General features: G+C 39.0%; 1 protein-coding gene across 2 annotated transcripts in view; it reads left to right on the forward strand.

The window, feature by feature from the left end:
• The window catches only part of SERGEF (secretion regulating guanine nucleotide exchange factor), a 231,699-nt gene that overhangs the window by 191,726 nt on the left and 16,669 nt on the right, over positions 1–23,304 (forward strand). The window contains exon 11 of one of the 2 annotated variants that reach the window (XM_051965428.1): positions 22,406–22,456. The exons of the other annotated variant lie outside the window; for it this stretch is intronic. Within the exon in view, the coding sequence (XP_051821388.1) occupies positions 22,406–22,456 (51 nt within the window). The remainder of the gene's footprint in view (positions 1–22,405; positions 22,457–23,304) is intronic. 2 annotated transcript variants of the gene reach the window in all.

Consider the following 23,304-nt stretch of genomic DNA (forward strand, 5'->3'; position numbering starts at 1 on the left):
GAGAAGGATAAATAGAAAGATAGGTAAATAGAGAGATAATTGATAGATGAATAGACAGAGCTAGACATAAAATGACATATTAGACATAATAAACAGCTAGATATAAATTAGTAAAAGGGATAGATAGATATAGATATAGATAGATAGACAGGTGGGTGTATGAAGTGATAGATATATAGATAGATAAATAGATAGAGAGGTATGAATAGATATAGCTGCATAGATCTTTGTTGTTGTTTGTCCTTCATTATTTGAAGAGGACCATGAAATCAGGAAGATGATATCATGACTTGCCAGTGACTTGAATTTAAGTAAAGCAGGGCTGTGCAAAGTCACCAACCTCATCTCGCCTTCAGAGACATTTGGGTCCAGTGGCAAGATATAGATCAATCAGGACAACTGGAGATGGTCGCAGTGGGAGATCTTGGCCTTTTTAAGCTAAGATCCTTCCCAGGTCTCAGTTTATTTGAGGCAATGCCCATTCAGCAATGAAGACTAAGTAAGAAATGAAGCAAAGAATGTCTTTTTTATGTCTGGGAGGGGAAGACTTTTAGGTCTGGCTGATATCTGGCCTAAACAGAAATAATTGCTATTTACACTCTGAGCTATCAGAGTTCAAACAATGACCAAGTGAAGCTTGGATTGGGAGCTATTGTTGGCCAATCAGTGAGACCCATAATGATCTTTATGGTCTTTAAAAAAAGCTGGGCTGTAACCCAAGATATATTGTGAGATTTCAGTGATCAAAATTTATATTCCTTTGGACAGAGGTAGATGATGGATGGATAGAGGGATGGTGGAGAGATAGAAAGAGAAAAATAGATACAAATAGATGGTTATAAATAGATGGATAAATATAAATGGATAGATGAACAGGCAGATAGGCAGACAGACAGACAAATAAGTGGATAGAGAGATAGACACACATACAAATAGGAAAATATTTTTAGAAAATACTCATATATGGACATAATATCTACACATACACATATCCAATTTTTTAACTGAAAATTAAGATTCACTTGGATGGTGGCTACGCTTTCGATTTTACAGACTCTTTACAGAATGATAGGAAAGCATTCAATTTCAAGATTGCATTGCCTTTTCAAGATAACTGAATCTGTAGTAGGGGTCACTGAAACTAGTGTCCCACTAGGATTCTATAACTCTCTGAGTAGTGAAGAATACTGTTGATTTCAAAGCTCAAGGTTTCCTTTTTTTAAGTGACATCCTGGTTCAGGAAAAACACTGGACCAAGAATTCAGAGACCTAATCCGGGATCTAACTCTGACTCTATCACAGAATAATTTTGTAATTTAGAGAAAGTCACTTCCTCTCTCTGCTTCACGATCTGGAAAATAAAGATGTTGGCTTGTTAGTTCTTTAAGAAACCTTCTGCTTCCAAGGTTCTATTTTTCTAATGGATAGTTACAATAGATTTTATATCAGCCTGGTGGAATGAGAGTATTCTTGCTACTTCTGTTCCTCCACACTTTGCATTGTCCCCTTCAGAATCAAATATTGATTGGAGCGAGAGGTGACCATAAGCTGGTATTCCTCAGACATAGAGACACCGAAGATGCCCCTCCAGCTCACCAACATGGCAAGCAGCTTGTCTCAGCTGGTTACTGTTTGCAACAAGAATCTTCAGAAGTGCTTCAAAGCCCGAGTTTTTTAGGACAGTTTTGTGTGCCTTGCCCAGGGCACTTCCTGCTCTCATTTTTTCTGTAATTTGGGTTGAGTTCCAGTAAGAAGTTTGTCTCTGAAAGAAGGATTTGTCTGCTTCCATTTGCCAGGCGGGGAAACCCTGTATAACCCAACGTGTTTCCCTTTTGGCCTTGGCTGCCAGGAGAATTGGAGCCAAATCCAGTACCCAACTGTGGGGATGAGCTCATCAATGGGGCCTGGCAACATCTACTCCTTCTGCCTCTGCAGATGCCCTCTGGGCTGTTTGTCCCAAATTGTCTCATTTAGTCTTAAATGTAGACCTGAATGTGATAGGAATAAGGGAAAGGCGGGCAAAACTGGGGGGTGGGGAGGGAGGAGAGAGAGAGACAGAGAGACAGAGACACAGAGAGAGAGAGACAGAGACAGAGACACACAGAGAGAGGAAGAGACAGAGACAGAACAGGGATAGAGAGAGACAGAGACAGAGATAGAGAGAGACAGAGAGAGAGAGACAGAGACAGAGAGAGAGAGACACAGAGAGAGACAGAAAGAGAGAGAGAGAGAGAGACAGAGAGAGACAGACAGAGAGAGAGAGAGAGACAGAGACAGAGACATAGAGAGAGAGAGACAGACAGAGACACAGAGACAGAGACAGAGAGAGAGAGACAGAAAGAGACAGTGACAGAGAGAGAGAGAGAGAGAGAGAAGAGAGAAGAGAGAAGAGAGAGGGAGGAGGGAGGAAGAGAGAGGGAGAGGGAGGGAGGGAGGGATTTAGGAGGAGGTAGAGGAAAAGGAGGGCACTCCTAGTGTGAAAACTCTTTCTAAGCATATCACCAGTTCAGTCTTAAAGAGCTGCCCTGTCTGGGTTACTGAGAGATAGAGTCAACAAACATTTAATAAATGCCTACTATGTGCCAAGCACTATACTAAGGACTATGAATATAAAGAAAAATTTAAAAATGTGTCCCTCTTCTCAAGGAGCATACATTATAGCAAAAAAAAAAAAAAAAAAAAAGGTAAATATTTAGGAACATCCAAAATAAGAGACTGTATGAAAGTAATCTGAAAGGGGAAGGCAGTAGTGCCTTGTCCATGGTCCATGGTCAGCTGATATGTGAATCTGGCTCTTTTTGTTGCTTAGATTAGCCATCTGTACCACACCCACCTCTATGGACCACTTGACAAAAGTAAAGTTTATCCAAATGATAAATCCAAATCAGCTGATCCCACCCATAAACCACAGGGCTTTGAATTGTGTCTTCCTTTATATTTCTTAGATGAATAACTTAGTAGAGAACATCAATGGAACCACAACATGTTGCTGAACCTGCCTTTCTTTGGGGAAGATACTTTTCCCTCCCAGTTTCAATGATGTTCATACCCTTTCTATGCATTTCCCTTCTTGTCCAGAAGAAACTGCTGGTCCTATATCCAATAGCCTATCCCCCCTTTGCAGACTGAAGTCTTGCAGAATAAACCATAAATAGGACTGAAACACCCAAGCCAATGCTTACTGATTAATATAAAATATCATTATCAGAAGGGACCTTATACCAACCTCCTGAGACTTTAAAGTTACCAAGCTCTTTCCTTAGAATAACAAGTAGCCAGGTCACCAGGAACCACTAGGAAAGCACTTTGTAAATTATAAAGTGATATAGAAATATAAGCCATTAGTTTGCATTGGTTTTTTGTTTGTAATCCATAGGGGAGGAGTGCACAAGGATTTTTTTAGTGCTTTATGCAAAACACAGTGCTCAGTATTTTAGAAATGTTATTTCATTTGATCCTCACAAAAACTCTGGGAGGTTGGTGCTGTTTTTATTCCTATTTTACAGTTGAGGAAATTGAACCAAACACCAGTTACTGGTAAGTGTCTGAGGATGGATTTCAATTCAGGTCTTCCTGACTTCAGATTCATATTCTCTACACTGCCCATTTAAATACTTAAGGAAACCAGTAGAGTTTCTCCGTAGGATGGAACATGACATACTGAATAGAGAACTTGTCTTGGAATCAGGAAGGTCTGAGTTCAAATTCTGCCAAGACACTTGCTAACTTTGTAACTCTGGGTTTTAACCTCTCTATGTTTCAATGTCTTCATCTGTAAAATCAGGGGATTGAATTCAATGAGATCCCTTCTAGCTACCTATAATCACAGAATCTTTTTTTTTTTCCCAGTTTTTCATCCACTCTGAGTTTTCTCCTAAGGCACATATTCCTACCATTTCTTACTTCCAATTTTGTATCTGATTGATGAGTTTCTTGGAATTCCTAGATTTACCAACCTCCATTCCCTGGAGAACTAAAGAGACAAATTTACTCCCAATTTGGATTTTCTGCCCTAGTATAGGATCCCAACAAGAAACCACAGGGCTTTGACTTGTGCCTTCCTTTATGTTTCTTGGATGAATAACTTAGTAGAGAACATGAATGGGACCTCAATGGAACCACAACATGTTGCTGAACCTGCCTTTCTAGCATTTCCAAGACACATAGCTCTCTAATTCAATAGCACCTGAATTCACCAAGGGGAATCAAGCTATGTGTGGAAACCAGTCACCTGTGCATGCATTTGTACATATAAGGCCATCAGAAGGCTGCCTCAGTTACTGTGTCTGGCACCTCATGACTTCCCATCCTGGTCTACATAAAGTTTTCAAACCTCAAAATGTGTAGATTGAAACTGTTGGTTTTTAAGTAGCAAAAAAAAGAGGCCATATTCAGAAAAGAGAGAGGTCTGAATACCTGCTCATGTACATCTCCCTTGAGCATCTGGCTTGCTGGGTCATTGAGAGGGATGTTTAAGGATGAGATAGCCAGGACTTGTTCTGCTGAGCTTTTCCAGGAATTGAAAGGCTTCCTAGAGGAAATAGAACCCGAGTTGATAATTGATGGGAAATGAGGATTTTCAGATGCAGAGATAAAAGGAAAGTGTGTTCTAAGCATGTAGGGGACAGCCTGTGCAAAGCCATAATGATAGGGAATGAAATGTTGAGTTCAGAGCCCTGCTAGTAGGCAGGTTTAGTTTATAATTATACAGTCTGTTGCTAGGTCTATCTGTATTCAGGGTCTTTCTGGCTGAAAAACTCTATGGGATTCTATGGTTCCATAACAAGCATTGTGGTTTTCACACAGTTGGTGCTTACTAAATGTTTGTTGTTGATGTTGATTTCTAAGTGGCAGGTCCTCCTTCCCCTGTGTCTGTCCCTACAGTGTGAGCATCCCTGCCTCTTTCAAATTCTCCTTGGTGCTGGGTTCCTGCTGACTTCACTGAATTACCACCTTTGATGCTTCCCAGGCCTTTGATGAGAATTCCTGCTCCCCCATTCAGTCAATTAAACAAGTGTCAGACCCACTGAAGGGCTGATTTCTTAGAGCTGGGGGAAGGGAATACAGGCCTTTCTTGACAGCTTGTCCTCTGGGCAAAAAAAATTCATTTTTTAACTTTTTTTCTGTCTTACTTTTCCCTTGAATGCAATTTCTCTCTTCAGGAATACGCATATGACTCAACCTGCCAGATCTAAATTTAGCTCAGCCAGCGATATGGAGAATGCTTTTGGTGCTGGCTGTGATATGTATTTAGAAATAATAGCTTTATTTATCGACATCCAGTAATACCGACTGCCTTCTGGGACATCTTAGAAGAGTCTGTCACTCTCTGTCCTCCAGCAGTAAAGGCAAAGGAGGCTGTTCTCAAGGATTGGCCCAGGGTAGGCTGGCTTTTACTTATTAAATCCCCTGTCTCTAATGGTCTCCCCAAAATATGGCTCCTTTCCCTTTCTCTGACTTTGCAAAAATTTAGGAAGAGGTATCTTTGCATCAAGTTCAGTGGATAGGATTGAGAATGTATCTTATACCTATTTCTAGGGATCAAAAGAACCTGTTTTCTTTTGATGAGCAACAACAACTGACAATAACAGCTACCTGGAGAGATGCTTTACAAATATTATCTCATTGGATCTTCACAATAAACCGGTGAACAGAATGCTGTTGTTATCCACATGTGAGAAATGAGCTCACCGAGACTACATCACTTCCCGGAGATCACACAATTAGTTGATATCAGGGACAAGATTCAAGCTCATCTTCCTTTCTGAGTGACTATAAAGGAAGGAATTGGTGCTAGGGCTTCTTTTTTTTTTTTATAATTTTTTCATTTATTTTTCAAAATACATACAAAGGTAGTTTTCAACATTCATTCTTGCAAAACCTTGTGTTCCAAGTTTTTCTCCCTTCCTCCCTAGACAGCAAGTAATCCAGTATAGGTTAAACATGTGCAGTTCTTCTAAACATATTTTCACATTTATCATGTTGCACAAAGAAAAATCAGATCAAAAAGGAAAAAGGGTAAGAAAAAAAACAAGCAAGCAAACAATAACTACAACAAAAAAGGTGAAAATACTATGTTGTGATCTACATTCAGTCCCCATAATTCTCCCTCTGGGTGCAGATGGCTCTCTCCATCACAAGTTTATTGGAATTGTCCTGAATCACCTCATTGTTGAAAAGAGCCACATCCACTGCAGCTGATCATCCCATGATCTTGTTGTTGCTGTGTACAATGTTGTTTTAATTCTACTCAGTTCACTGTGATGCTAGAACTTCTTAAAAGAGATGCAGGAGAAAAAGAGTAAAAAACTTTGGAAGCTGCTGATATATAGAGAAAACTGGTTGTTTAACATTTTCCTTGTTTCCACTTTTCCTCCCTGAAGATTGGAGAAATTTTTTTACTTGGGAAATATTGGAGTCTCTCTTTTGGTTTGAGCTAAGATGTCTTGTTACTAGGAATAGAGAGCTCATTCCTTTGCATTTTCTGGAATATACAAATCTATACAATTTTCTGCGGGACTTGGAATAGGGGAGGGAAAGGTTTTCCCTTTAGTGGAGGTTTTAAAGCTAGGAGAAAAAGAATAAATAAGGCAGAAAGAGCCTAAGTTAACCAGACATCTTCCCCTTTTGGCTTGCAACATTCAAAGTCTGAGAAATTTTGTCTATTCCCTAGGAGGCCAGGACACGGGATCCCCTTAGAGTTGAAGATTCCTATTGAGGCAGCTAGGCAGTACAAGGTTTAGAGGACTGAGCTTGGAGTTGAGAAGATCTTAATTTAAATCCAACCTAAGATATTTACCCCTGTGTGACCCTGGACAAGCCTGAAATATTTATTTGTTTGAGTTTTCTCTTTTATAAAAAGAAGATAATAATAGCACCTACCTCCCAGTTGTGAATATCAAATGGGATAATATTTCCAAAGTGCCTGGTACATATTAAGCACTATATGCATGCTTATCCTTTCCCCTAGAATTCAGAGAGGAGGAACATGTGTATTTATGGGGGGAGGGCAAATTATTAAATTAACTTTCTCTAATGGTCTCCCCAAAATATGATTTCTTTCCCCCTCTCAACTTGCAAGAATTTAGAAATTTAAATACCTACTAAGTGTCAGTCACTTTGCTAAGCTCTGAGGATACAAAAAGAGGGAAAAGACAATACTTGTCCTCAAGGAGCTTTACAGTTTAATGGTCAGTGTTGTCTTCCTTGCTGCCTTTGGGGATTTAAATAGGTAAAAAATATCTCACCACCAGTTACTTGTATAAAGGCACAGAGAATATGCTTGTTTAATTTATGGACACTAAGGTGGGGGGAAGGAAAGAGAAAGATAGGGAGGAGGGAAGGAAGGAAGAAGGGTGACAGTGAGAGAGAGAGTGATGAGAGACAGTGATAGACTGACAATAAGAGACAGAAGAGAGAGAGAGAAAGAGAAAGAAAGAGAGGGAGAGAGAGGGAAAGAGAGAGAGTCAGGCAGAGGGAAAAGAGAGAAAGTGCTTTAACCTACCAACCCACCAGCTTTGTAATCTTGGCCACTTGGTCCTTTCCTTCTCTTGGAGATGAGAATAATGCTGATAAACTACCCACTCACAAAGTTATAAGAAAATGATCTTGAAAAGTGTAAAGCACTAATATCAATATTATTCAAAAAGATCTCTGCTCCCTGAAATGATGAACTGAATCTACCCAGGTGAACTTAAATGGGTAAAAGAAATGGGAAATGTTTGAAAAATCCCAGGAAAGAAGGTCATGCCAAGAAATGGAAACAGGTCAGGGTTGCCCCTGTCTGCCAAAATGGGAAGGAAGGATATTTTGCAAACCTAGGCTTTTGAGTTTGACTTTAACTTCTGGCACAATCTTAGAAAGCTCTATCACTTTCTTCAGTTAATGCATAAGTATTTGTTAAGTATCTTTCATGTGCCAAGCTCTGGACTGGATTCTGGAGATGAAAAAGAAAGATAAGAAATGAACCGCTGAGCATCCTTTCTGGGTCTATGGCTCTGGTCCTGTGATTGCAAACTCACTCTGAGTCGTCAACAGTGTGATGTGGCAACCAAGAAAGTTAATACATGCTGAGACTATGTTAAGAAAAGCATGATGTCTTTGGGGAGAGGGGCAACAGTTCCCTGTGCCCTGTCTTGATCAATCTCTACTGGGAATATTTTGTTGAGACCAGGGTACCATATTTTAGAATGAGCATTCATAAATTGGTGACTACCCCAAGGAGGTAAATTCTTTGGCAAAGGGACTGTTTCAGAGAGGTCAGACAAATAGCCCACAATATTCCTGAGGATGGCCAGAATCCAATTAAGATATAGGAAAGTATTTAACAAAATAAGTAAAAATACAATAAAATACAGATAATGTTAATATGTGTCGCAAATATGTGTCCTTATGCACAGGAACTCTTGTATATAGTTTAGCGGCCTCCATTTTTTATTTGAATTTGATACCACTGCCCAAGCTCATACTATCTCAGGGTCAGTTGAAGGTTGTGGGGATGTTTATTTTGGAGGAGAGAAGAGAGAGGTGTAAGTAACAGCTGTTTTCAGTTTAAAGGGCTACCCTGTGGAAGAAGGATTAGACATGTTCCATTGACCATCCGGGGCAGAGCCAAGAGCAATGCCAGGAATTGCTAAGAGGTAGATTTTGGCTCTGTCAGACAAATCTTAATGTCCAAAATTGGCAGAAGCTGCCTCAAGAGCTATAAAAATATGCATGTAAAAGATACCTTAGAGGTCATCTAGTTCAACCCGCTCATCTTATACTTGGGGAAACTGAGTCCCAGAAAAACCAGATGACTTATAGTTAAAGAATTTGAAAATAATTTATCCTCTACCTTTCTATGACCTGACCTTAAACTTCTCTATATTCTAAATTTGACTTTTACTCGTCTCTCAAATACAACCTTTCATTTTATGTTATAAATTAGGCCAGTTTTTTTTTTGGGGGGGGGGTGGGATGTAACTCATAGTTACACAGATACTGAATGGAAAATTTAGAAATTGAAATCCTGCCGTTAAATCCATTATTTTTTCTCTTGTCTCATAGTGCACTGAAAAGTATTCCTTGGGGTGACCTCAGGATATTTTGCCCTAAGTTGATCACCTTGTGGATGTGGCTATGAGCTTGAGATCCTAAGAACTTCCATTATCTTGACATGACTAAAAAGTCATTCTTTTGGTCACAAATGCAAATCCCTTCCATGGAAAAGGTTCAAATAAACTAAATTCCTAATGACTAAATATTTCCCATAGGACAATTAGCTAGCTCAGGGCTGGCCCCAGTTAGAATGGAATGGAAGTAAAGGACAAAATAAGTTTTATTTGGAAGTTAAAATGGCAAGAGGGTTTACATGGAAGTTCAGAGCCCAGGCGCTGTCCAGTCCTCACCTAGTTACTTCCCAACTTCTATGGTGCAGTTTTTCCTTGTGTTTATCCTAGAAGGAAAAAAAAAAATTATAAACAGAATGCAGTGACAAGGGCTTTGACCCAGAGTGACAAATTTTAGAAGTACCAACCCACGGGGAAGAGATGAGGGGTACTTCATCTGCCATTTGTGTGGTTTCATGATTTTGTTCTAGGTGAACTTATATCCCATGTGGCCCCACTCTTGGCAACAATGCCCTCATCTCTCTGGTTATCATTTGAGAGTTTGAAGGAAACTCAGCAACCATGTAATCCAACCTCTACACCAGGGACTCTTAACCCGGAGTTTTTGGCATATTTTCATTGTTATTTTAACAACTCTATTTCATTATAACTGAATATCCTCTATCATTTATTTTTATGAATTTAAAAACATTATTCTGAAAAGAAATCAATTAAAAAGCTCCGGCTTATACAAAAGGTATCTCCCTTATATTTTTTTCCCCAGGTAGCTGCATCTCCTAAGCCCTAAATTTCTCTAGCCCTTCCTTTCTCATTTTATAATCATTTATCATTTATTTTTATGTATTTAAAAACATTATTTTGAAAAGAAATCAATAGGCTTCATTAGGTAGTGAAAGTAGTATATGATACTTAAATATTAAGAAGCTCTGACCTATACAAAAGGTAGCCCCTTGTATCATATTTTTTCCCCAGGTAGCTGCATCTCCTAGGCCCTAAATTTCTCTAGCCTTCCCCTTCTCAGTAGTAGCCATTCCAGCAGGTTACAAAACCTTATAGTATCCTAGGGTGCACTTCCATACCCCAAATTATTGCCTCCCCCCCACTATATTTGTTCCAGATGCAAAAATCCCTAGCAATGGTTCCAACAGGAGGTTCCATCAGGTTGATCTTTAGAGAGACATTTCTTTAGGAGATATTTTTCTGGATCAGGGGAGATACAAAGCATTATCTTTCCCTTCCTTCTCATCAATGATGCTCAGCTAGGAACTTCAGCCACTTTGGAGCTGCCTGGCCCCCAGAGAAGCCCAAGAGGCCCTCAGTGACAGGATCCATCTCTACAGAAGGCAATCCCCTAAGTGTGGCAGCCCTCAGCTCTAAGCCTAGAGCAGCTTGGAGGGCCGGGCCTCTTCTTTGATGAGTCATAGAAGTTTTACTTATGGAGGATGCGTGGGCCAGCCTGGGGCTGCTGCTGACTCACTGTGTGACCTTGGGCAGCCTCCTTCCCTGCCTGGTGAAGAGTACAATCAAGGGTCTGGTTTCTACACCTAGGATCTAATAGAAGCAGCAGCTTCACCACTTACCTGGATGGACAGATGGGTCCCTTGTTGCCCAGACCTCCATTTGAACACTAGGGAAACATTTTCTGGGCTTGTGAATTTATCTCAGTCATAAGACAAAAAGAATGAATCCTTGATTTATTAATATCTTCCTGAAATGTATGCTAGTAGTTCAAGAGGGTTCTCTTTAATTCATATCTTGCTATTGGACTTTCCATTCACACATTTTATGAAAACCCATTGGCATCATCATTCTATGGTAGAGTGTTAGGGACGGGGGAATCAGATGAGAGCTCAGGGCTGTGCTGGAGCCAATCCATACAGATCTGCAAAAGCTGGTTGTTAAATGTCAGTGGGAGTATTTATACTTCGGAAATTGGTGATGATTGCCAGTCAAGGGCTGAGTTACAATATTGTTTTGTAAATTATTTCTAGGCTTAAGAAAGTGGAAGACAAAACATTAATAATGAACATTAAACTTAAAAGTGTGTCATACAGGTTTCTCTTTCTGACCCCCAAGAGCTGGTTGTTAAATGATTCAACAGCACACCTCTGGGTAAGGTCAGTTCTATCAAGAGAAGGCAAAAAGCTTTCACATATTTGATTTTCTAAGTGTAAACTGGAAGGAGACCATGAGTAGAATTAGGAAATGTCTGTTGTGATCATGCATTTAAAGTCATAAGGGATTTTAGAGACCATAAATCTTCATATTACAGATGAGGATACTGAGATTCAGATTGTGACTTGACTAGAGTCACACAACTCGTAAGTGTCAGAGTTGGAATTTGAATCTAAGTGCCCCTAACTCCAACTCCAATACTCTATCTACAACCCTATTATAGGAAAGAGATGGTAAGAGTTGTCAGTTTCCCTTTTGGCTTTTGTTTGTATGTTGGGGGGAAAATATCTCTGCCAGAAAGAATTTATCAGATACTCCACTCTTGAAGAATGAAACTTCTGGTAGATGTAGAGATAGTCCAAGTGATTCAACACTATTATGGTTTGCCTTTGAGGTACCAGCTTTGAATTCTATATTTGGAAAGCATCATTTATAGTCTTCATCAGGCTGGTAGTCTATAGTATACTCCTACCATAATACAACTTCTGTTTTTCTGTCATTAAATCTATACTCAACTGCCACCTCCCTTCCCCCAACCCTCATTTCTGACTTCCTCAGCTTTGCAAATTTCTACACAGGGATATATTTTAATTTAATTTAATTCAATTCAATAAACTACCTGTTAGACACTATGTTAATTTCTGGGGATACAAAAAGAAGCAGAAAACAGTCCCTGCCCCCAAGGAGCTTATGATCTAATCCAATTAAAATCTAATTTTGCTTTTGTTGTTGTTCATTCAGTTTTCAGTTCTATGCAATTTTTTTATGAGTCCATTTGGGGTTTTCTTGGTAAAGATGGTGTGGTTTGTTCCGGCTCATTTTCTTTCTCCAGATAATTTTACAGATGAGGGGACTGAGACAAATAAGGTTAGGCATGTTACCCAAGGTCACTCAGCTAATAAGTGTCTGAGGCTGGATTTGAACTCAGGAGGATGTCATTCTGACTCCAGGCCCAGTGTTCTGTGCACTATGGTGCCATGTAGCTGCCCTCTTAAAGCCTTCAAGAATCCTAAGAAATCAGCAAGATCAGGTTCCCACTTTCAAGCAAGTCAGAATCAGAGTCTAAAAAGTTTGAAAACAAGTTGAAAGTTTGAAAAGTAGTGAAAACAGCTCAGGATTTAGAATCAGAAGACCTGAGTTCCAATTCTAGCTTTGCTACTTACAATTTATATGACTTTAGATAAATCATGTAAGCTTCTTTGCCCTGGCTCAACTGTAAAATGAAGGGATGGACAAGGTGATCTCAAAGGTCTCTGCTGGTTCTAAATGTCTGACTAAGCTTAATAGGAGCTTCCAGGTCAAGAAGGACTATAATAGTCTCATGTCCTCCTGAAGAGGACTCCAGCTATCTGTTGGCACAAAGAGTCAGATCATTTAGCTGAGGACTGTGGGCCATCTAGCCACTCTACCCCAATCTATAAATGTTTCTCCCTTCCTCCAGACAGGGGAGTCCCCCAAGTGGAAGAGGGGAGACTGCACTTTTGCTAGCCAGAATCTCCATCTTTTAATTCAGTTTATGAGCATACTATCCCTTGGACCATCATTGGAAAAATGCAACTCAGGCTGACATTGACTCCTTATAAATAGTGTAGAATTAGGCTAATCAGCACTTCCTTTAATTTTGGAACAAATGCAGGCACTGTGCTAATTGCCATAGTCCGTGTTGGCTTATCACTCGCTGATGGCATTGGACAGTGAAAGTGATAATTTGGGGGCTAGGAGGGAGCTGGCTTTGCAACCGATTCAATTAAAATTCTTATTCCCCCCATTTCCCCCATTGTGATCAGGATCTAGCCCTAGGGCTGCTGGGTCTCATTTCTGGCAGGGGGACTGAGTGATGAATATGGGATAATGGAGAGGGATCCACGGACTTGGCTGGGGCTGCTCTTGGTTACCCATGATAAGCAGTTTTTCAGAGATTCTATGTGTTCTGTGCCCCAGTAAAGGTTTCACTGGCATCCTTAAGCATCATTGCCTGGACAGCTCATCAGGGAGAAACCAGCCCAAACCTTGCCTGCCTGTTTCCATGGCAACGTGACATTCCCTGGCTCCCCAGGCAATCTTGCTGGTATATGTGGCCATGAGAGCTTCCTTTTGATGCAGAAGGATGCAGATCATAGCTCATGCTCTCCTCCTGGGCTTCAGCGGAGGGACTACAAGCTCAGTATGATGAATCAATGGTGTGACATGGCAGCCCTCCCCTAAAAAGCCAACACAGGGAAAAAATTTAAATTTAAAATTTAAAAACTTACGGAGTGACTGAGTTCAGATTAGGAAAAAGCACTGCCCAGAAAGAGGGAGGGGATAATCCTGTTGGATTCTGCCCCATTCAATCCCCATTTGGGAAACTGTGCTTTAGTTTGGGGTCCTCATTTTACATGGAACATTGGCAAACTGAAGAATATTGAGGGGAAGCTTCAAAACCATGCCAAACTGGGATTAATTGTAGGAACCAGGATGTTTAGCTTGGAAAGAAAAGATTTTGGAAGGACATATTAGCTGTCTTCAAGTATTTGAAGGGCTATGTGGAAGCAGGATTATCTTTATTTTGCTTGGCTCCAGGGGGCAAGTGGGTGGACATTACAAAGGCAGGTTTCAGCTTGATGGAAGGTGAATCTTGCCTGGAACTAAGAGTTATCCCAAATTAGAATGCGCTGTTGCAATAACGAATGAGTTCTTTATTGGTGGAGGTCTTCAGGCAGGGACTAGATAACCACCTTTTTAGATATAGATTAGCCTAAATGTCCTCTTAGGTCCTTTCCAACTTTGAAATTTTCTGAATCCAATTTTGACATGCCAGGATCTCTTTTTTGTTTAATTTTTTAATTTTTAATTTTTTATGAAAGCTTTTTATTTTTCAAAACATATGCACGGACAATTCTTCAAGATTAGCCCTTGCAAAATCTTGTGTTCCAATTTCCCCCTCTTCCCTCACACCCTCCTCTAGATAGCAAATAATCCAATATATGTTAAACATGGTAGAAATATGTTAAATCCAATATATGCATACATATTTATATGATTATTGTGCTGCACAAGAAAAGTCAAATCAAACCAGTAAAAAAAAAAGTGAAGCAAAATAAAATGCAAACAAATGACAATAAAAAGAGTGAGAATGCTATGTTGTGAACCACATTCAGTTCCCACTGTCTTCTCTCTGGGTGTAGATGGCTCTCTTCATCATTGAACAATTATGCCAGGATCTCTTAAAGGGGAATAATTTTTGTAAAGAAAAAACAGAGAAGGTGACTGAGTGTGGAAATGTTCTGTAGTTGGGAGGTTTCTGGCCATAGGGCTGTCCTTTGTTATGGTTTAGTTTTTTTCATCTTTTTCCAAAGATCAGGATATCTGTCTTTCTTGTTCCAGTTACTCTATGGTATCACAACCACTCCCAATCTTATCTCTCACTTCTTGTCTCTTGGAAGTGTTGGAGGACAGTGGATTCTCACACATACAAGTTTTAATTCTGTTCTGATACCTTGGTGGATGGACTTTAGAAAGATAAAGCAATTCTGGGCAAATTACTTAATCCCAATTGCCTTGCAAAAAAAGAAAGGAAGAAAGGAAGGAGGGAGAAAGGGAAGAAAAGAAAGAAGGAAGGAAGGAGGGAGGGAGGAAGATAAAGAGAGAGAAAGAAAGGGAAAGAGACAGAGAAGGAATGAGGGAGGGAGGAAGGAAGGAAGAAAGGAAGGAAAGAAAAAGAGAGAGAGAAGGAAGGAAGGAAAGAAAGAAAGAAGGAAAGAAAAAGAAAAGAAATGAAAGAGTAAGAAAGGAAAAGAAAAGAAAGACTCAGAGTTACTGGTTGGTCAAAAAAGGAAATATGACTGTCTTTCTTAGCTTGGATTTTCCATCCACATTCTGCAGAGATGACACCTGCCTAACATTGATTCACTGCCTGAGTTGTGTTTCCAAGGGGATAATATAGATTTAAACTTACTTATTGACATAATAGTCATGTATGTCAAGATAGTACCTGAGCAGAATGAGAACATTGTATAGAGTCATAGCAATAATCAACTTTGATAGACTTAGCTTTTCTCAGCAATACAATGATCCAAGACAATTCCAAAAGACTCATGATGGAAAATGCTATCCACAGCCAAAGAAAGAACTATGACGTCAGAATACACATATAAACATACTATTTTTACTTTTTTTTTCTTTCTCGTGGTTTCCTCCTTTTGTTCTGATTCTACTTTCACAACATGATTAATAATGTGGAAATATGCCCATGCATAATCTATATCAGATTGCTTTCCATCTTGGGGAAGGAGAAGAGAGGGAGGGAGAAAAAAATTGGAGATCAAAATTTTACAAAAGTGTATGTTGAAAAACATTTTTACATGCAATTGGAAAAAATAAAATATGAATTTGGGGGCGGGGGAGATAGTACCTGCAACATAATAAGTGCTTAATAAATATTTGTTGAGAGAACTGTTTGGTTCTACACACATATATTGTATCTAGGATATACTGCGACATATTTAACATATATAGGACTGCTTGCCATCTGGGGGAGGGGATGGAGGGAGGGAAGGGAAAAATCGGAACAGAAATGAGTGCAAGGGACAATGTTGTAAAAAATTACCCTGGCATGGGTTCTGTCAATAAAAAGTTATTAAAAAAAAAAAAGAAAAAAATAAATACTTGTTGAATACTGGCTGATATCCAGAGCTTGAGAAAGACTGATGTGGCACAATTTGGCAAAATAGTGCTAGATTTGGACCCAGATGATTTGGTTTTAGTCCTAGCTCTGTCATGTGACCTTGGACAGGTCTCCTTGGGCCCCTGTTTCCTCATATCTAAAATAAGGGGTTAGGTCACTCCCAGCTCTAGACCTAGGAGCCTGTGACTTGGGTGCCTCCTTCATCTTCCATGACTTAGCTAACATTTGTTCGAGCTCCTCTCCCCTCCCCAACCTGCATCATCCCTTGGATAATAGTCAGAGACTCCCAGGCTTCATATCGCAGGCTGCAACTTGCCTCAAGCTCAGCAGCAGTATCATTATTCCTACTTACTCTTATCAATAAGAACCTCTCAACAGGCATTGCATAGTATTTCTCTGGGAATATATTTTGCAGACATAGCCCTCTTGGGATCCAGTTTCCTTATCTATAAAACAAAAGAGTTATTACCAAGTGGCCTCCCAAGATCCCGTCTATCTTTGAGTTTATGACATCTTTGTTGTGGTAGTTGTATGTGTTTCCAAGCATCTTTGGATTAGCACTATATGGTGGAATGGCAATAATAACAGAAGCAATAATAATAATAGCTAACATTTATATAGCATTTACTAGATGGCAGACACTATGAGTGCTTTAAATCTGCTATAATATTTGCTATTCATAACAACCTGGGGAGATGAGTGCTATTGTTATACCCATTTTTACAGATGAGGAAACAGGCAAACAGATTAAGTGACTTACTCAGCTAGTAAGTATCTAAGTCTAAATTTGAACTCATATGCTCCTGACTTCAGAACTGATGCTTTATCTGCCATTGGACTGGAGATCAAGGGAACTGACATCCTAATACTGACCTTGGTCCCACCTTGCTGTGACCCTGGACAGAATATCACTTTACCTTTCTGAGCCTTGGGTTCCTTATGTGTAAAGTAAGGCTATTATTGCTAATTGTCCTATTTGTCACATAGGGCTATTGACAAAGGTGAAATGAGACCATGGAGGTAAGGGGCTTTGAAAAGCATAAAGTATTTTATAGAGGGGAAAGAAAGCCGTCGCTTGCCATAATCAGCAGTATTTCTCAGCAAATATTAGCAGGCTCAAGAGGAATAAATAGGACCAATCTTCCTGGGACCTTGATTTACAGAATATTCAAGAGGAAAGGCACCTCAGAGAGCGTTTCATTTTATAGATGAAGAAAGCTGAAGTAATATGCTGATAACTGCATTTGAATGTAATTGGTTTCCATTGAACTCATGTGCATTTTATCTTATACATTTAAGAACATGACTGAAGTCCATAGCCTTCCCTAGTCTTCCCAATGAAATCCCTGACAAAAAAAGACTAAGACCCTGTGCCCTACATACAGGAAGCTTTCCTGATCCCTAGTAGATTTAGTCTCAGATACTTATTGGTTCTGCGATCCTGGGCAAGCTTAATTTCTTAGTCTTCAGTTTCCTCTACTATTAAGGAGGAATAATCATAGCAAACACCCTCCAGGATTGTTGTGAGGATCAAATGAGGTAATATTTATAAAGTATTTAGCACAATGCCTGGCACATAATAGATGCTGAATAAATGATTATTCTCTTCCTTTTTGACTGTTCTCTCCCTTCCCAAAGTATCCTTTATTTACTTATCTGTTTGAATGTTGTATCTTCCAAGTAGAAGATGGATTATAACTATAAAAAATAAAAATAAAAAAGCTCTCTGGAGCTTACATTTCCCCAAGGGAAGGGACTGATATATATTTTTTTGTCCTTGTGTCTTCAGACCTCACTTTTAGTAGGCACTTAAATTCTTCTTGGAATTTGATTTCATTGAGTTGGATCCAATAGCATCCCTTATGGTTCTGACAGAGCAGCCTGGCATTATGGGAAGCCCTCCAGTGGAAGGGTGGGATAGATTTGTTTGGCAATCACAACTATAGCATTTTGTTAATGCCAGAATTCTAATAGGTCCAGAAACCCACCCCCACTCCCATCCCCAGGCACCGAGCCCAGTGGCTGTGCCATTCAGTGTGCCTAGCAACACAGGGCATGGCAGTGCCACAGAACAATGAAGGAATGTCAATTCAGTTCAATTAATATTTTAAACAATATTTCATACAAGATATCCCCCAAACCCTTAGTATTGTCTTAAGTCATCCCCCAATCTCATCCAATTCTTGTACCACTTTCATTTATCATACTCTCAATAGATAACTTCTGTAACTCTAATTGTTAGTTTTAATTCTTATAATGAGAGGATAGAAACTGTTTTTTACCTTTCTTTGTATTTCCAGTGCTCATCATAGAACCTGACATAATTAAGTGTTTAATAAATGTTTATTGACTGACCAAATGATTAGTTTAATTCATCAGGCACGTATTAAGGACCAACCACATGCCAGACAAGAGGCACCGTGATGTAATAGGTAGGGAGCTAGTAGAGACAGTTTCACGTCTCCCTTCTGATTCATACAGGTTGTGATCCCAGGACACAACCTTTCCTTGCTCTAGGAATCTAAGATTACAATTTGCTCAGAAAGTGATGATCAGTATTGGTAGAGATTCTCATTATGGAGTTCCTTACATCCCAGTGAAGTCATAGCTCCAAGCTCTATCTTTTTTATGTAGTGGGCACTGAAAACAAAGTGTCCCTTTCTTTGAGGAGTTCATCCTTCTCATGGTGGGAATAGGTCCACCTTCTCCCTGAAGTCCTGCTTTCCAGCTGAGTGTTTTCTTCTTAGATTCTCTTTCTACTGATCACATTCTATTGTTTCTCACATTTATCACTGTGTCTGTGTGATTTTCTCTTTTGGATCATAAACTCATTGATGTAGTAGACTGTATCTTTCCTTTATCTTTGCTTCCCCAGTGCGGACACTTACATAGAAACACAGAAATTTATCAGTGGACAAGGTTCTTAAAGGCCATCTAAACCAATATGTACCTGAAATGAAATCCTTTCTCTAATCTCTCTGTAAATTGGACATCCATGGTTATTTAGAAGGCATCAATAATAGGAAACCTACTCCCTTTGAGGCAGCCTCTAGATTACATTTTTTTTTTTTTTTGCATAGAGCAGGCAGGGGTTCTTCACCTGGGATCTATGGACTTTTAATATATATATATGTGTGTATATGTATATATATATATATATCTGTTTTGGAACACAAGGTTTTTCAAGGATCAGTGTTGAAAAATCATCCATGCATATGTTTTGAAAATAAAAAACTTTAATAAAATAAATAAATATATTTAATATATATTTTATAAACTATTTCAACATGATTAGTTTTCTGTATAATCCTATGCATTTTATTTTATGACTTTAAAAACATTATGCTGAGAAAGGGATCCATGGACTTTACCAGATTTTCCACACACAAACAAAAAAAGATGACAAATGCCTTACATGGAGTCTAAATAGACATCTATGCAACTTGATCCCTCTGAGACCAAACAAAACAGAACACTGCTCATTGGGCATTGTGAGACAAAACTACACAACTTAGGTTTTGAATTGTGATGAACTCACTTAAATTGCATCTATTCTGCATGTAGTAAGAAACACCTTCCCCAGGGTTCATGGGATGAAATGGGAGTCTATCAACCTTGAGGCATAATAATAACAATAATAACTAGCATATAGTTACATAGCACTACAAAGCCCTTTACAAATATCTCATTTGATAGCCACAATAACCCTGGGAGGTAGGTGCTATGATTATGCCATTTTATAGATGAGGAAACTGAGGCAGGTAGCAGTTAAGTGACTTGCCCAGGATCACATAGCTAGTAAGAGTATGAGGCTAGATTTGAATTCAGATCTTCCTTAGTCCCATTCCAATCATCTAACCAATGCACACTTAGCTGCTGTTTCCTCTCCACCATGACCTCTTTTATTTATTGAAGCTTTTTATTTTCAAAACATATGCTAGGATAATTTTTCAACATTGACCCTTGCAAAACCTCATGTTCCAATTTCCCCTGTCTTCTCCACATCCCTCTCCTAGATGGCAAATAATCCAATATGTGTTAAACATGGTAAAAAATATGTAAAAGGGAATTTTCTTGTAAAAGGGAATTAATAAACTGGTCAGTCTAATGCCAAAACAGGGAAAACTTATGATAAGTTTTCCAGGCTCTGTAACTTAATAATTCTTTCTTTATATATCTATTTTATTTTATTTAAATTTATTTATTTTATTATTTCTACCTTCTCCTTAGATGCTGATGAAAACATTTAAGAAAACTCATTGTTGACTTGGATAAACTTGAAATGTATAACAAAAGCGTAGAATGAAGTGATCAACTAGTCAATCAACAAACATTTATTAAATGCCTAATGTTTGTTAGATCTTATTCTTAGAATGATGATGTCACTTTCAGACCCTCCCCTTCCACTTATCTGCATTCTAATTCATTTCAACAAATATTAAGTGCTTACTATTAGAAGGGATTAGAGAGAGGGTGGCAGGATGGATAGAGAGCTTGCTTTGGAATTAAGAAAACCTGGTTGTTGTCCTGCCTCTGACATATATATTGACCATTGTCATTAGCAAGTTCCAAAACCTTTCCATGCTATATCAACTTTCTCAACTCCAAGAACAAAGGAGAATACTAGACAGGGTTGTCTAATAAGAAAGAGAGAACACCTTCAAGAAAAGACCTTGTGTGGAAGTTGGTACCTGAGCCTTGAAAGTCATTTATAATCCTTGACCTTTTGTTCTTCCAGATACATTTCATTATTATTTTTTCTAATCCTATAAAGAAATATTTTGATAATTGGCATGGCACTGAATGATTAAAATAATTTAGCTATGATTATCATTTTTATTATATTGGTTCAACCTACCCACGAGCAATTGGTATTCTTACAATTATTCAGGTTTGTCTTTTTTTCCTGTAAAAAATGCGTTGTGTTGTTGTAATCATGTTTTTGTTCCTATTTATGCCTTGGTATGTAAATTCTCAATTATATTATACATTCCTTAATTAATAGAATATCTTTTTCTATTTTGCTTTGGTGGGCTTTATGTGGATTTATTTTATATTCTGCAATTTTGCTAGGTTTTAATTATCTAAATTAGTTTTAGTAGACTCCCTCAGATTCTCTAATTAAACTATTATGTCATCTGCAGAAATGATAAATGTTGTTTCTTCTTTGCCTATACTTATTCTTTATTGCTGTGGCTAGCATTTTTACCAGTAGGTCAAATAATAGTGGTGCTAATAGACATCCTTGCTTTACTTCTGATCTTATTGTAAACGTTTTTAGTTTATCCCCCCTACATATAATGCTGGGTTTTGGTCTCAGATAGATACTATTTAATGTATCAAGGAAAAAGATAATTCATTCCTGTTTAGAGTTGGAAGAAAAGGGCCCAAGTAATACCACATTTCAAAATATGCTACAAAGAGTAATAAAACTATGCAGCACTGTTTAAAAATACAGAGGATGAGCAATAAGAATTGATTAGGTATGCAACATACAAAAGTCATTCTATAAAAAATTTGAAACTGTCCTCTAAAGGTGTTAAATTGTACAGACACTCTCTGACTAAAGGTGTTCAATGAGACATATCCTTTTGGGCTGACACAGTATAGGAATTTGGTTTTTTGGGGTTTTTTTGCCTTTTTTTGTTTTGTTTTCTCTTGAATATGCATAATGGCTAAAAGGGTCTTTTTTTCTCTAGTAGTAGGGTAGGAGAGTGCTGGGGTTAAGAAATAAGGCTCTTCCTTCACGGGGGCTGGGGGTAGGGAGAGGAAAATCAGAAGGCATAAATAAAATAAAAAGGATAGCTTTGAAAGTCATATGTTGAATTTTTATATACATAAAAAGAAAAGCAAGAGCTACATAGTGAAAATTTAGCTTCACATCTAATCCTATATGAAAATTCTTGTTTTATTTGGTATTTGTAAAATTCACAATAATAAAATAAAAGAAAATGGGAGAAGAGGAAAAAGGATTTCAGTGGATGGAGGTGAAGAGGGAATGGGTCCCCAGGAGGGGATTGCACTAATAGACATATGCAGGAGAGGGCAGACAAGATCATAGCAATCCAGTTGGTCTGGAAAATGGAGCCTGTGAAGGATTTTAAATGCTCATCTCAGGGGTCTAGGTTTTATCATTACAGTCAGTAGGGAATACTAGAGGATCAGCAGAGTGACATGGTTGAACTGTTACATTAGAAAGGTTGATTTGGCAGCTGGGCGAAAGAACTGGGTGAGACTAGAGGTAGGAAATGGTGTTTGTTGAATGGTTCATTAGGAAAGCATTCCAAAATCCAGGTCGAGGCTGTAGTGATAAAGGTCTGTACGCTGTCATGGCAGCGCCCTAAAACAGGGATGCTTAACCTGGGGTCCATGAGCTTTTAAAAAATATAGTTGTATTTACACAGAACTACTTTTCTTTTATGCATTTAGAAACATTATTCTGAATTATTTATAGGCTTCACCAAAGTGCCCCAAGAGTCCAGGATGCAACAACAACCAAAAAAAGGTAAAAATCCCTGGCCTGGAGGAATCCTTTAGAAGCTACCCTGTTCCAGAAGGTCTTATCGGACCATCCCAACTCATAGTGATCTCCTCATTCTCAGGCCTCTTATTTAAAGTAGAGCAACTAATACTGGACTTGATATGGGAAAGATCAGGATGTGAATCCCACCTTCATGGACTTACTAACTGAATTTTTTTTATTAATTTCTCTGAAATGTCTCACGTTTCCTCAAAGGAGAGTGTTTTAATTTTGGATCTCTCTGGTCCCTCCCATCTCCAAATCTATAATCCTGTAATATTAGTAGTTATATTTTCTTGTGTGGGAGTCACCCCCAGCTGGATGATGATCTCTGTGAGGTCAGAGATTTGTGTCCGGCTGTATTTCCCTTTGACAGGGCTTAGCAGGTGGTGGAACACCCAGCACCTAAGAGGGGGGACTCAATATTTCCGGAATTTATGATTGGTGGCCGGGAGCTTGCGTTTGCTACAAAAGCTCTGTAGGAGAGTTGCGTTCTCCGTCTCCTTTGTCCTTCTTCTTCAAGGCCACTCTCACCACCACAGTCTCCTCCATGTTGATAGGGATGCAATCTGTCAGTAGGAGACAAGGCATTCCCCACCCCCAGCTGTTGCTATGGTTACTGAGGGCTACTGTGAGTCTCCTGGGCTGTGAGCCTCCACACCTGTCCCTGCAAAATGAACCCTGGCTTGCAGAACAATGCAGGCAGGGAATTGCAGGTGCCCTGGGTCTCATGTAAACACAGACTAGCTGAGACCTCAATATACCTCCTCCTGCAGGAACAAGGAAGTCCCCCAGCCCTGTCCCATATTTCTCAACATAGCCCCTCGTTCCCT

This window comes from Antechinus flavipes, chromosome 6, assembly GCF_016432865.1.
Source record: "Antechinus flavipes isolate AdamAnt ecotype Samford, QLD, Australia chromosome 6, AdamAnt_v2, whole genome shotgun sequence".
Lineage (NCBI taxonomy): Eukaryota > Metazoa > Chordata > Mammalia > Dasyuromorphia > Dasyuridae > Antechinus > Antechinus flavipes.